The sequence below is a fragment of the Cynocephalus volans genome, chromosome X (assembly GCF_027409185.1).
Source record: "Cynocephalus volans isolate mCynVol1 chromosome X, mCynVol1.pri, whole genome shotgun sequence".
NCBI classification, from domain to species: Eukaryota; Metazoa; Chordata; class Mammalia; order Dermoptera; family Cynocephalidae; genus Cynocephalus; species Cynocephalus volans.
This window is the reverse complement of record NC_084478.1, coordinates 173,558,584-173,572,993: the sequence shown is the minus strand read 5'-3', so window position 1 is coordinate 173,572,993 and position 14,410 is coordinate 173,558,584. Positions and strand designations below refer to the sequence as shown.

At 42.5% G+C, this 14,410-nt stretch overlaps 1 protein-coding gene across 1 annotated transcript; it reads right to left on the bottom strand.

Annotated features, from left to right (window-relative positions):
- Window positions 1–8,151: 8,151 nt before the first annotated feature.
- LOC134368609 (uncharacterized protein CXorf51A-like) lies at window positions 8,152–8,721 on the bottom strand. The gene is made up of 2 exons (XM_063085036.1): window positions 8,623–8,721; window positions 8,152–8,433 (listed from the first exon to the last, which is right to left on the bottom strand). Exons 1-2 carry the CDS (start codon window positions 8,719–8,721, stop codon window positions 8,152–8,154), a joined length of 381 nt encoding a protein of 126 aa, XP_062941106.1.
- Window positions 8,722–14,410: the final 5,689 nt, after the last annotated feature.

Below are 14,410 nucleotides of genomic sequence, written 5' to 3'. Positions count from 1 at the left end.
CCTAGATGCTTTGTTTTTTAAATGTAGTTTTTAAATTTAATTTTTAATGTATTTTTTGTTTGTTTCTTTATTCCTCTCTCTCTCACTCCCCCCCCCCCCACTGCCACCCTGCTGTTCTTACCCCGCTAAACTAGAGAAACCTAGCAGGTCTGAGTACCATCATTGTATAGATGGAACCTGGCTGTGCTGTGGGGGTAGATGGTGGAATTATATACAGCCTTTTTAAAAAAAGCAGTCAATTTATTTCCATTGTGTAAAGTACATGGATTCTCACAGCAAATTAGACCCAACGTAGTAGCCTGGAGCCTTGGTGCTGGCTTTGATGGACAAATAAGACACATTTGTAATTAGCACAGTAATTTGGTACAAATGATAGCTGTCAAAATGCTTTACCCCTTTGCAGTCTCCTCTCCCAGACCATCAGCCATCTTCTCCCAGGGTAGGCCTAGCCCAGTCCAGAAGGAATGAGTATTTGTGGGCTTGAAATCAACAGAAAGTTACTGTTATTCTGAGATATTTGCCTGCCCAACCTACCTGCCTGAGCTTTTGTCTAGCTGGTAAACGTAAACATGCAAAGAAATTTGCCGACCAATTTCTTACGAGGGTAGATGAGGCTTTTGTGACCTTGTCTCTCACAACACAGCTGTTGAGCCTTGTCTACAGCTTCTCTTCACCACTGTTCACCTGGGACTCTGGTGACACTCAACTTCTTGCCATTGCCCAAACACGCTGTGTGTTTCTAGGCCTTTGCACATGCTTTGCCCTTTCCTGGGAATGGCTCCATCTCTTCACCTGGTGCCTTTCAACTTAGGTTTCAAGACCTATCTCAATGTCACCTCCTCTGTGAATTCTTCCTGAAAACTCTGGCAGATTTAGTCCCTTCTCTATGCTCCCCTAATCCTCTGTCCATTTATTATACCCATGTGTAGTATCATTGCCTGTTCCCTTGTGGACAGGAACCATGTCTTATCCCTCTGTGTATCCCCTTTCTTTCTTCTTGTCCCCCCCCCCCTCCACTCCAGTACCTAGCACAGTGATTGATGCTTGGGAGACTTTCAGTAAATGCTCAATGACAAGGGGGGAGGTGGCAAATAAGGGAAGGCTCTCTTGGGAAAAGCCCTGGTTGAAAGCCTTGCTGCTCAAAGTGTGGCTCCCAAACCAGCAGCATCAGAACACCTGGGAACACCTCAAACTCCACCTTAGATCTACAAGTCAGAATCTGTATTAAACAAGATCTCCAGATGTTCTTATGATGATTAAAATTTGAGAAGCACTGTGAGAGTTGATAGAGAATAAGAACCGAAAGAAAACAGTACATTAATAAGCTCTGTCTGTCACAGGAGCAAGGTAAGAGTCAGCACGAGTTCAAATGCTCACAAACAAATGGAATGCTGGGACTGTTCAAAGGAGCCTAGGAGCAGCTGGCTGACTGATTCTCCATGGTTCCCAGATTCCTCCGGATTATGTTTGTCCCATCAAGATCAAACAGAGGGTGCCATGGATGTGAGCTTCCACAGCCAGCGTGCAGCCAGTGGGCCCCAGAGCTAGCTTCTTGGCTGAAGCTGACCAACCAGTGACCCAGGCCACTTGCTACATGCATCAGCACCTGGCATTTGAACTTCTTTGGTCCAGCTTTGCTCCCAATCATTAAGAATACAAATCGTTTTCACTGAACACTCAGATTTTTGTTAATTTGTCCAATTTCCTTCTTTATTTTGTATACGTGTGTGTGTGTGTGTGTGTATTTAGAGAATGGAACCAATTTTAGCTCAATTGATGCCACTGTGCATATGAAAAGCACCATAGTGGCCTCATCTCTTTCTGAGGAAATGAAAGTCACTATGCTCCAAATCACACACATCTCTCAGTTGGTCCAGGTGTCAAAAAGACTTCTTTCTAATTAGTTATTTGTGACTCTTTTTTTCATTTAAAAATATTCTCCTGGCTCCCAAGTTTTATCACCCCTTCCTCAATCATAAAGAGTCGGAACTTTCCAAGTCACTTACAAACTCCCTGCTGCCAAATTTTACCACAGGCAGGCTCCAGGAAACTGTCAGCCACTGCCAACGGGCAGACAGATGTGGAACATTATCCAAAAGCTCAGACACTAAAACCCCAGCTAAGTTACCACCAGCAGATCTCAGATCACATCCCCTGACCGCGTACCCCAATCCTTTGAACTCTTTCACACATTCGCTCTTGCTGAGGTCAGTTCTTCTTGACCTCACACGGGCCTCAGCTCTTGGGTGCATCCCTTTAATCCCAGTCCAGAAGCCTCCTCCAAGGTTCTTCTCATTCCCTCCCAAGCCAGGTCCCCATACATGGTGGATCAGTGGAGCAACTCTGTCCCTAGTACTCTAGATTCCTTTTCATTCATCCCTTTCCCCTGCATACACCCAACCAAATCCCAAACCTGGATGGGCTAATATTCTACAATCCAATTTATTTGCTTTTAGACACAGCTCTGAGCCCAGCTGGGAAAAAAAAAAAAAAAAATCACACATGCATGATTGGTTTTATTATAAATCAGGGTCTGTCTGCAGTTGAGCAATCATTGCTGCCAGGACATCCTTTTCCATGGCCATAGTGACCTTCTCCCCCAGTTTTTATCTAGCAGATAAGGATGGACAGTTAGGTTGTGAGTGAAAGGCAAGGTGGTGGTCGTGGGCATCGTGATAGTGTTGATCGGTCCATCATATCCTGGGCACCGGTGGTGATGGTCAGCTTTGTATTCCATGAATATGCATAATCAATAAAATCAAATAAAAGGTCTTATATGGCCACTAAGAAGTTGGCCAACAAAAGTCTTTGAATGTTTACATTCACCAGTTTACATTCACTACTATAAATCTTGTCTGCTTTCCTCAAGCCTCCTAACCAACTGTCATCTTTCTCTCCTGTAGAAAACTGCTTTGCTCTTAGTTCCATGACAAAATTTAGGCCATCAGAAATTACATCTCTAAAATTCCTGACTCTGCCCCCTTATCGATTCATGGTAGTCTTCTGTCCTCTGGCCTCTTTCCTTCCAGCCTCACAGTTGAGACTGTCCTGTTCCAAGGTAAGCACTTCTCCCACACTCACACACCTGTGTCCTCAAGCCGTTCCCTTCTGTCTCCTCATCACTCTTTCTCTCTCTCTCTTGTTCCTTCATGCTCCTTTTCTCTAACATTGTCTTCTCCAAACATGAAAGCACACTTAAGTTGCTGCAATCTAAAGGAAAAAAGATTCTCATGTTTCTTTGTTTTAAACCCACACATCTATGGCCTATTCTTTTTCTTTTTATCCAGTTTTATTAAGGTATAATTGGTATACAATAATTGCACACAATTAATGTATACAATTTGGTGAGTTTGGACATGTGTATATATCGGTATTATCATCACCTCTCCTCTCATGACTCTTTATCCTCCAACCACCATTGTGTCTTTCCCCTTCTCCGTCCACTGCCTGGGAAGAGGTTTCCACCACTACTCTACTATTCTGGCCTCTGCCCACCACTCCACAGAAACCACTCTTGTCAAGGTGACCGAGAACTTCCAGATTGCTAAATCCATTGTCAAGTCTCACTCTTCTTACTTGACCCTTTGGTAGCACTGGATGATGGTTAGTACTTCCTCCTTGAAATACTTTAATCCTTAGACATATTATTTCTCTTGTCTTTCTCTTTGGGGTTGCCACTTCTTTAACCATCTGCCAAATGTTATACACCCCAGGGTTCCTTTCTCAAACCCATAAATTTTCCCTGGACATTCATCTCCACTACCTTGTCTTGTCCAACTACTGATTCTAAGCTCAAGACATGCCCCCCCCCCAAATTTACATCTGCAGCTCTTAGCTTCCTGAGCTTCCAATACATAAAATATACTATTCAACTGACATCTCTCATTGGACATGCCACGGGCATGTGAAATGCTTCAAGACCAAAGTGAACTCTACAACTCCCTCTTGCCCCACCCCATGCAAAGTAACTTGTTCCCTGAGTTTTCTATTTCAGTGAATGATTATATCATCTTCACAGTCACCAGTGCCATAATTCTGGGAGGTATCCAACTAGTCACCACATCCTGCTGATTTCCCATTGATTAACATTTCTCAAGTCTGTCCCTAGCCCACCCAGTGGACATGTATTGGACAATGGATCCCAATGTCCATCCATTCTAATGGCCTTAAATGTTATCTGTAACTCTGTGACTCTCAAACGTCTGTCTCCAGCTCAGACTTCTCCAAACTTATGTATCCCACTGCCTCCTCAATATTTCCTTTTTTATGTCTAACTGGAATTACAAATTAGACATGTCTGTACTAGATACCAGTGGATTGTCTTTCTGGCATCCGTCCCCCACTCCTGCTTCCCTAAAGCTTCCTCACCACCAGTGATTTTCTCAGAAGATCCATATGTTTCTGGAAAACTAAATTCAATCTAAATGAGGAGTATGTGACCTAATTTAATTCAGTTAACACATTCCATTTTCTAGGTCACAGAGACTGCTTCAAGGGCAGGCATGTGACCCAGACTAGTCCAATTGGAGTGGACCTCAGGACTTGTTGCCTGGAAGTTTTGTACTGCAGATGTTTTTTTCCTGCTGTACAGATGTGATATGCAAATTTGATGGCCATAAGTACTGCAGCAGTTTTGCTACCAAAAAGCAAATCATACTAACACCCAGAGAAAGACAGTGCCAAGAGATTAACAGAAATTGAGCCAGAGCTCTGATCAAATTACGCCTGAAACCTTGCTTGCTCCAGACTAATTTTGTGTTCCATGAGCCGTTATGGTCCCCTTACTGTTGTAAGTGTTATGTTACTTGCAGTCAAGAGCACTGGTTATGTTGTGCAAAGCAGAACACTTGAGTCTCTTCCTTTCAAACCTATTGTTCCAGAAGTCTTCCTCATCTCCATGAACCAGTTGTTCAATCAAAATATCTAGGTGTCGTCCCTGATTCCTCTCTCTCCCTCAGCCCATATCTCTAACTTTTTCTCACCAAATCCCTTCCTGTCCCAGCCACTGCAACAGCCTCCTATCTCATTGTTTTCCTGTTTCCACTATTTCCGCCTTTCAATTCACTCTCTACGCAGCCGAGTGAACATTTAAAAGCAATCAGAACATACACTCTCCTGATGGACCCTTTCAGTGGTTTCCTATGATACTTAGAGTAAAACCCGTACTCTTTACTATGATGTGCAAGGTTTTGCATAATCTGGCACCTGACTATCTCTCTATTTGCATCTCTTACCAATCTCCTCCTTGCTTACTCCATTCCAGATACAATGACCTTCTTCCTGTTCTTTAAATAAGCTGCTTTCAGCCTCAAGGCCTTTGCACTTATTGTCTCCTCTTTAAAATTACTTTTCCCCAAAAACTTTGTATGGCTTCTTTTCCCATCATTCAAGTCCGAGCTCAACTATTAACTCCTGAGAAAGGCCTTACCTGACCATCTTATACAAATTAGCTAGCATAACCCTACCACCACCCCAAGCATTATCCCATTACTCTGTTTTATTTTTGAAAAGCCATCATAATTATCTAAAATTATTTGATTTATTTGTTGACTTATTTATCATCTGTTTCTCCAGAGCCCGGTAGGTTATCCATAGAGGTTGCTGGATGAATAAGTAAGATTCCAAATGACATAGACTTGGCATACCAACCAAGGAAGAGGCAAAGGCAAAAGGGTTCTAAGTCATCACAAGTTTAATAAGTATGACAGTGCAGGAGCCTCAGAGAACAACTGCAAAATATACGAAGAAGAGAAACAAATTCTAGACCCCCCACCCCTGCCAGCATATACTCTTAAGCCATGAATCTAGGAAAATCTTCTCTAATTCTGACAGAAGCCTTCCTTAAAACACTTAATGCTAAGATATTGAGGATATCACTCTCTATAGTCCATCTTGTCCTCTTCATTAGGATCCCCAGAAGCAATTTCTTTTTTTTATATCTTTGGAAGTAGTTTTGCTTCTATCAGCAACTGGTTGGTTTTTGTCTTTTGAATTCTGACAATCACATAATGGAGAGTTTTTCTGCTAACATTGGCTGCTAAAAGATCCCATACTAAACCAAAAGTTCAGGATCCCACAGATGCACTACATGTACATAGCTTCATTTTTTTTTTTCTAATTTTGTTTTCTTATATCCCTGACACCCTGATCTTTTAAAAATCCAGTTGTATCACAAGTGTTTTTTAAATTTTTCCTAATTCCATTTTTGAGCAATGAGAAGTATAAAAATAAAATAAAATCATCTCCCAAGCTTATTTTACAGGTACATTACAGTCAGCTATTGTTGGGACAGGAACCTCTTGAAAATGTAGCAAGTGGATGAATCAGGAGCTTCCAATCAGTTGGTCTGTATTTGTTAGGGGTTCTTGAAACCTTTATTACTCACCAAGGCTGTTTTTGAGAGCTCAAGGTTGGAATAAAGAGTAAACAAAATACTGCATATGAGAGAGTCTGGGAAACCATAAAATGTTAGCTTTGATGTCTTAGCCTCTCCTTGGGACTCAGTTTCTGGCAGGCAGCAGTAAAATGTGGATGGAGTGAACTGTTGGACTGTCATCTATAAAGGTCTTGCCACACTGTCCTCCTCATCCTCATGGCACCCAGAGAAGGTCATTGTGGCTGAGTTGCAATGTAGCAGAGCACAGGACTCTCCCATGTGGCAATGGGTTCAGAGGCTGCTGGAGGGGTGAGTGCCACAGGCACTAGTGTGAAAATATACTCTTCTACCAGGCTTACCAAGGGTTTTGTCTGCAGCATCCCAGCACCCAGAATGTGTCTACAAGATGCCAAATAGCCTGTCACTTGTGGCTTCCACATAACACCTGGGTGAGGAAATAAAAGGTTGATGCCTTTGCTCTTGATGTGCCCTCCTCAGGAAAGCTTCAGTCCCGGTGTCTGGCCTGTGAAGCAGGCTGGGAGCTCTGCTTCAGTGATGGAGCAGCACTTGTAGCATGCTGAGGAAGCAGCTGGGACTTGGGCAAGGCTGAAGTTCCTGGATCATAATTGCAGGAGAAAGGATAAGTTACCAAGCTGAGCCCACTGAGGCCAGGAAGGCAGAGCCAAACTTGGGGACAGGAGGTGCGCAGGAAAGGGAGGAACCGTCTGTAACCAGACTGTAAGCTGGCCATCGCTGGCACTACTGATGTGGTTTTCTTCCTGGATACTGTGTGCGTGTGATAGCAACTGCCCCTCTCTGTGCCTACCTACCCTTGTACAGAAGGGAGAGCGCTCATGGCTGGCAGATGCACACTTCTTTACACCTCAGGTCACTTCTACAGGAGGGACAATTTGATTGCAAAAGGGCAGGAAGAAACTTTTGGAGATGATGAATATATTTTGTACCTTAACTGGCTGTGGTTTTATGTGACTATACATTTGTCAAAACTCTTTGAACTGTCTCAGCATTACAGAGAAAAAGTAAAGAGAAAATCAGTAAAGTTATAGATGACCTAAATAAAATTTACAGAACACTGCACCCAACAATAGCAGAATAATCATTTCTCTCATGTATGCAAGGAATATTTACCAAGATAGATGGTATTCTGGGCCATAAAACAACCTTACCAATTGAAAAGAACAGAAATAATGAAAAGTATGTTATCAGTTCATAATGCAATTAAACTCAAAGTTATAAACAGAAAGATATCTGGAAAATGTTCAAATATTAGACATTTTAAAATATGTTCCTAAAGAATCACAGGTCAAAGAGGGAGTCTCAAGAGAAATTTAAAAATAAATCAGATTGAATAAAAATATAAATACCAGTATACATATAAAATTTTGTGGGATTTAGTCAAAGTAGTCCTTGAAGAAAATTTATAGCATATTTTAAATGCTTATATTACAAAATAAGATCTAAAATCAATAACCTAAACTTCCACCCTAGAAAATTAAAAAAGAAGAGCAAGTGAAATTTAAAGCAATTAAAGAGGATCCCAGCTCCCTCCCTCCCCTTCCACACCTGCCTCTTCCCTTCCTTCCCCCTCCCACATCACAGAACACGCACACACACACTTTATTCCACAAGGGGCACATTTTATTTTACTTGTCACCATCATGTGCCTGTTGGTATCAATTTTGCTAGCCATTATGCGGCAGCCAGCCCTCTGGAGACTTGCAGGTAGTTTTGAGATCTCTGGTCTTACTCTTAAGTTAGTGACTGCCCAGGTTGTCACGTGAAGTGCTGGGGATCTCATCGTCCCTTGAGGTGCTGGGCATCTCATCGTCCCTTGAGGTGCTGGGCATCTCCTTGTCCTTTCGGATTTGCTTCAGCTCTTTTTGCTGCAGTTCCTGATTCAGCCGGTGATAGTGGCCGAATAGAGTTGGCTCTTTCCCTTTTTTGGTTTTGAATGAGGGGGTGGTCATTTTTGCAGCAGCTTTTTTCCTCAGACTCCCTTGGAGGGGTCTTTTAAGCTTCAAGGTTTTCTTGGGCCCCTGGAAGGACAACAGGGCGATCACAGAAGGGCAACTGTTTGGGGGAAGAGGATGCAGGAGGCATGGGAACAGGGGCTTCCTGGGAAGGAGTGTGGGCTGAGGGAGGTTGTGCCAGGCGAGGACAGGGGAGGGGTCTTGGGAGAAAGGGGTCAAGGGGAAGATGAGAAGGAGCTTGGGTGCTCATCTCACCTTGCCCTTTCCTCTGGACTTGGGTGGACAGGGGGTCTTCCCCTCCTTCCCCGCTTTGGTGTTTCTGGTGGGCTGTGGTGTCCTGGTCTCCTTCGCCATGTCAGCACTGCCCAGTGGTCTGTCCCAGGGCCCCTGGCCTCCCTATATATATCCTGCCCAGGACAATGAGCAGCCACACCCTAGGCTTTGTTTGGTCAGCAAGCCCCTCCGCCAGCCCCTCTAGCCCTGTCCAGGGAGGGGTGGCTTGACATCACAATGGTCCATCCTGACACCTCTGGGAGTGGGGGGAGGCCAAGGTGCCCTGGCTGGAAAAGGGGACATTTCCTTAGCACCCCTTCAGAGCCTTCCAAACAGACCTGCCACATTCCTCTTTGTTCAATTCTGGGGGGTCACAGGGCAAGGAGAGGGTGTCTCCTCCAAGCCCTTGATGTGGAGCAACAGAAACTCTCATTCATTGCTGGTGCATAGTACAGTCATTTTGGAAAACGGTTTGCCATTTTCTTGAAAAACTGAACATACTCCTACCAAAATATTCAGGAATCATACTCCTAGGTATTTACCTAATGCACTTGAAAACCTATGCCTTCATAAAAACTTGCATGTAAATGTATATAGCAGCTTATTTCATAATCATCAAAAAAATAAAATCAACCAAGATATATTTCATTAGGTGAATAGATAAACCAACTGGCACAATCATACAAAGGAATACTATTCATTATTAAATAGGAATAAATTAACAAGCCACACAAAGACATAGATGAGTCTTCAATTCATATTGTTAAATGATAAAGCCTATCTGAAAAGTCTAAACAGTATATGATTCCGTTTATATGACATTCTTGAAAAGGCACAATTATAGAGATGGAAAACATATCAGTGGTTGCCAAGAGATTTATACAAGCACAGGGGATTTATTATGGATGATACTGTAAAAGGTGGATATTTGGTTGCTTTTGTCTGAATATTTGTGTCCCCACAAAATCCATATGTTGAAATTTCTAACCCCAAGATGATGGTATTAGGAGGTGATGGCATTTGGGAGGTGATCAGATCGTAAAGGCAGGGCCCTCATAAATGGGATTAGTCCTCTTATAAAAGAAGCCCCACAGACATCCTTTGCCCTTCAGTCATGTGAGGACACTGGGAAAACACAGCCAGGAAGCAGTTCCCCACCAGACACAGAATTTGCTGATGCCTTGATCTTGGACCTCCCATCCTCCAGAACTGTGAGAAATAAATGTCTGTTGATTACAAGCCACCCATTCTATGGTACTTTTGTTATAGCAGCCTGAATGGAGTAAGGAAATGGCATTATGCATTTGTCAAAACCCATAGAACTTTATAGCACAAAGATTGAACTTAATGTATGTAAATTTAAAAGGTAATTTAAGAGGTTGGGGAATCCCAGGACTGAATGCAGAATGTTGGGAAAAAAATGGATTAAAAAATGTTTAAAACAATCTCAGTGAAGCAGGTGAGGGAAAGAAAAAGTTACTGATCTTAGTAATGTTGGTAATGAGTGGAGTCCGCAAGACTAAAGGCCAAAGGAACTGTACATAACTCATTCTAATTGATAAAGGTGTTTCCTATGGGGGTACCTGGGTGTGGTTTAACAAATCTGAGCCTGCTATTCATGTACACTGGGATTAATTAATTAATTTGAACCATTAATTAAATGGATGGATATGGTGGGGACCAGGTTTCTCACTGATGGGGTGGGAGGGTATGGATAAGCAAGGGGAGGAAGCTAGAATGATCCTGTGGCAATGAATTAGAGTTGGAGACATTAGCATAAAGTAATGTTTAGTTTAATATAGGAACAGATGTTTACATGTATAAATATTTATAGATATGTACATATACATGTTATATACACAAATATAATTTATTACTCTGTCTGCAGAGATGGCCTGTAGCTAACAATTTCCCAGTAGTAATGAGCACACGGAACACCCAGATTTAGATTGCTATAACCATTTCCCAATAAAAGGAACCAGATCTCCTTGGAGAAATGGCTGATATTAGAACTGGGGCAGGATATATACAAGACGAGCCAGAAATATCTTGTAACCCTAGAACTTAAGAGCTAAAGAATATGTTAAAGGATACCACAGCGGTATTAAACAAAATCCAGACTATGGGAAATTGGAAAGAACATACAATGTGGGGTTTTTTTTGTTTGTTTGTTTGTTTTTTCCAACAACAACAAAATAATTGCAAGGCAAAAGAGGTCATGTGGAGGAAACCTACATGTTAAAAAAGATTTAAGAGCCATAACTACAACCAAAAAATCACTATATATAAAATATATTTGAATACTCATTCAAAGAAACAATTTTTTTAATAAAAGTATAAGTCTGTCAGATAAGTGTGTAAAGTAGTTGGACATTTGATGATAACTTATTTAATTTTTTATAAATAATTGTATTGGGTTTATATTTTATAAGAAAAGTCCTTATCATTTAAAGATGCATATTGAGATACTTGAGATTAAGTGGAATGATGTCATCAATTTTCTCCATATTAAGATGCAGGTTGGTGGGGTTCTAACTAAACCAAGATTTGCCATGTATTCAAGGTTATTGATGCTGAGTGTCTCATCTATTGGGTTTATTATACTATTCTCTCTACTGCTGTATATGTTTGAGACTTTCTGAAGTAGAAAAGTTTTATTACAAATATCATGCCATTAAAGGTGAAATCCTAAGTGAAACTGACCCCCTTCTTAGAAATAAAATAAATGTGACCAAATTGATCCAAAAATAAAAAGAAAACTTTAATTAAACTATACCAACAAACTATTCAAAACTCAAGCCATCTGCAGTCATTCCAAGATAAGGCAGTTTTGAAGACCAGTTACACCAAATGATCAGGGAGAACTAATCACCATTGTATGTCAGCTCTTTCAAAGCATACAAAAAGATGGGCAATTGTTCAACTCTTTCTCTCAGGCTAGCTCTCCTGGATTCAAAAACCAGATGAGGAACCCCTCCCCTGACCCAATGAAAAGAACACTTGAGGCAGGCTCTCTCATATAGCAGCAAATATCCTCCATCAATTAGTAGCATATCTCATATAGTAGTGACCTAAAATGAACAATCAGGTTTCGCCCAAAGAATGAAAACATGATTTAACATTAGGAAAAAAAAAAACAAAAAACATTTTATTGCAATTTCTTACTTACAAAATAGAGGAGAAAAAACATTTGATTATGTCAATGGGTACAGAAAAAAGCCTTTGAAAGAAATTCAACATGAGTTCATGGTAAAAACATTTAGTTAAATAATATTAAAAGGGAGCTTTCATTTCCTAAAACCAACAACAAACAGACTTAAGCATAAAATGTTAGAATTATCATTAAAGGCAATAGCAAGACATAGATATATGCTATTACCTTTAGGTTTCAAAACAGCACTGGGACAAAACTACAGGGCTATAGATATCAAAATATATAAGGGCTATGAATGTTGGAAAAATATAACATTTAGTAACAATATCATTATCTATTTTGAAAATTCAAAGGAAGAAGCTTTTGGAATATTCAGGTGAATGAGACTTCAGAACTAGCTGTACAGATTACTATAGCAAAATGAAAACCTTTGCTACAAAAGGAATAATTACCTAGAATAACTAATGGAAAATATACCATTTAAGTCAGCAACAAAATCCAAGAATTAAGGGCTGGCCTGTGGCTCACTCAGGAGAGTGTGGTGCTGATAACACCAAGGCCGTGGGTTTGGATCCTATATAGGGATGGCCGGTTCGCTCACTGGCTGAGCGTGGTGCTGACAACACCAAGCCAAGGCTTAAGATCCCCTTACTGGTCATCTTTAAAAAAAAAAAATCCAAGAATAAAATAAAAAGAAGCATAACAAAAATGTATAAGGTCTTTATAGAGGCAAATATAAAAGTGTACTGATAGATTCAGGTAAAAGGAGTCTAAAATAAATAGAGCAGCATACCATATTCATGGATGGGGAACAGAATATTGTAAACATGCCAATTTCCCTTAAATTATTTACAGTTTATTGCCTTACCTGCCGCTTCCAAGATGACAATCAAGTGCAGGGTACTGTCTTCAGCTCCCCAAATCAAACCTGGAAAACTATAGAAGAAAGAAAAAATATATCAGCAACAAAATCTACACAACAAAATATGAGAAAACCCTGGGAAACACTGAAGACTGTTGAACTGGTACTTGTGTTTGGGGTGAGGGGAGTGGCAGGGAAGTTGGGGAGGATCTGTAGACAGCAGAGATGGGAAAGGATGGGTAGGAAGTAAGTTTTTAAATTTCTGTCCTCCACTTCACTGCACAAATCTGAGGCAGCACCTCACACCACAGATGCCAGTAACCCTCGGATAATATTAAGACAGCAAGAAAGATGGGGTTGATTGAGAAAGTAAGGCTCCAGAATGTGTGCTAATGACCACCTATAACCACCTAGTGAGTGAGAATTTGCCTTTAAAAATTTTGTTTCAATAGAATATAAACAGTGGAATCAAAGTAGAAGTAGAATAGGATATCAGAGTGAATCATGCATACTAAAGGCATGTATTCTTTCATGGAAAAAATATATATACTTGTATATATTGCTATCCACATATATACTTAGGAGATATGTAACACATTTCTTTGATGTAGAGGATAAATGTTTGAGAAGGGCAGGTTTCCAGAGTCTGCATCCATCTGGAGAAGAGACCCCGTGGGAGGGAGGTGTGCTGCTTCTCTGACAGCGCACTGTGGTCACAGGTGCATGCAGCACGGGACCCGCAGGCGTTCTCCACAAAGGTTGCAGCTGGTTACTTGCTCAGAGGTGCCAGGGCCAGGCCATCTCCCACCGAGCATTTAATCAAGGACTCAGGAGCCAAGATGAGGACCCTCGTGAGTGAGGACTGAGGGGTCCACCCACCCCAGACAGAAGGCCCCGCCATGCCCAGCTCAGCCCCTGCCGTCAGCCCTAAAGACCCCAGGAAGAGTGATTGGGCTGACAACTCCCCTCCCCCATGACCACCTCAGGGGACTCGGGGAGTCAGAGCCTTGGTCTGAGGTGAGAACACTCAGGTGGGCAGAAGACGGGGCTCCAGGATCTGCCCGGAACCAAGGTGATGCCCCTGACGGTGAACTGAGGGGACTCACACAGCTCATTCCAGCCAGGACCGCCCCAGGCATAGTGCCGGAAGTGACATCCTCTGACTTCTGCCTTGGGGCTGTGGGAGAGGGTGCAGCATTGTTCTTTTTTTTTTTTTTTTTTTTTGTGACCAGTAAGGGGATCACAACCCTTGGCGTGGTGTCGCCTGCACCGCGCTCAGCCAGTGAGCGCACTGGCCATCCCTATATAGGATCCGAACCCGCGGCCTTTCCGCTCCCAGCGCCCCTGCGCTCCCAGCGCCGCACTCTCCCGAGTGAGCCACGGGGTCGGCCTGGGTGCAGCATTGTTCTGAGGTGCGCCCTACATGCTTGTGGAGGGGACAGGGCCCAGGCTCTGCAGGAGTGAGGTGAGAGCTGAGGGAGGACTGAGGGGCTCTGAATCATCCAGTTGTGCCCCTGCTGTCAGCCTTGGACCACCCAAGGCACACTTGTCAGGCTGAGCCTCTTCCCGCCTCTGCCTCGGGGGACTGTGAGAGTCAGAGCTTGGTGTGACCAGGCCTACTCGGGGTGGGAGAGGGAGGTGCCCAGGCCCAGCTTGAGTCAAGGGGAGGACCCTGAGGGTGAACTGAGGGGACCCACAGAGTCCCATTCCGCCCCTGCTGTCAGCCTGGGAAGCCCCAGTCGTGTAGTGTATGT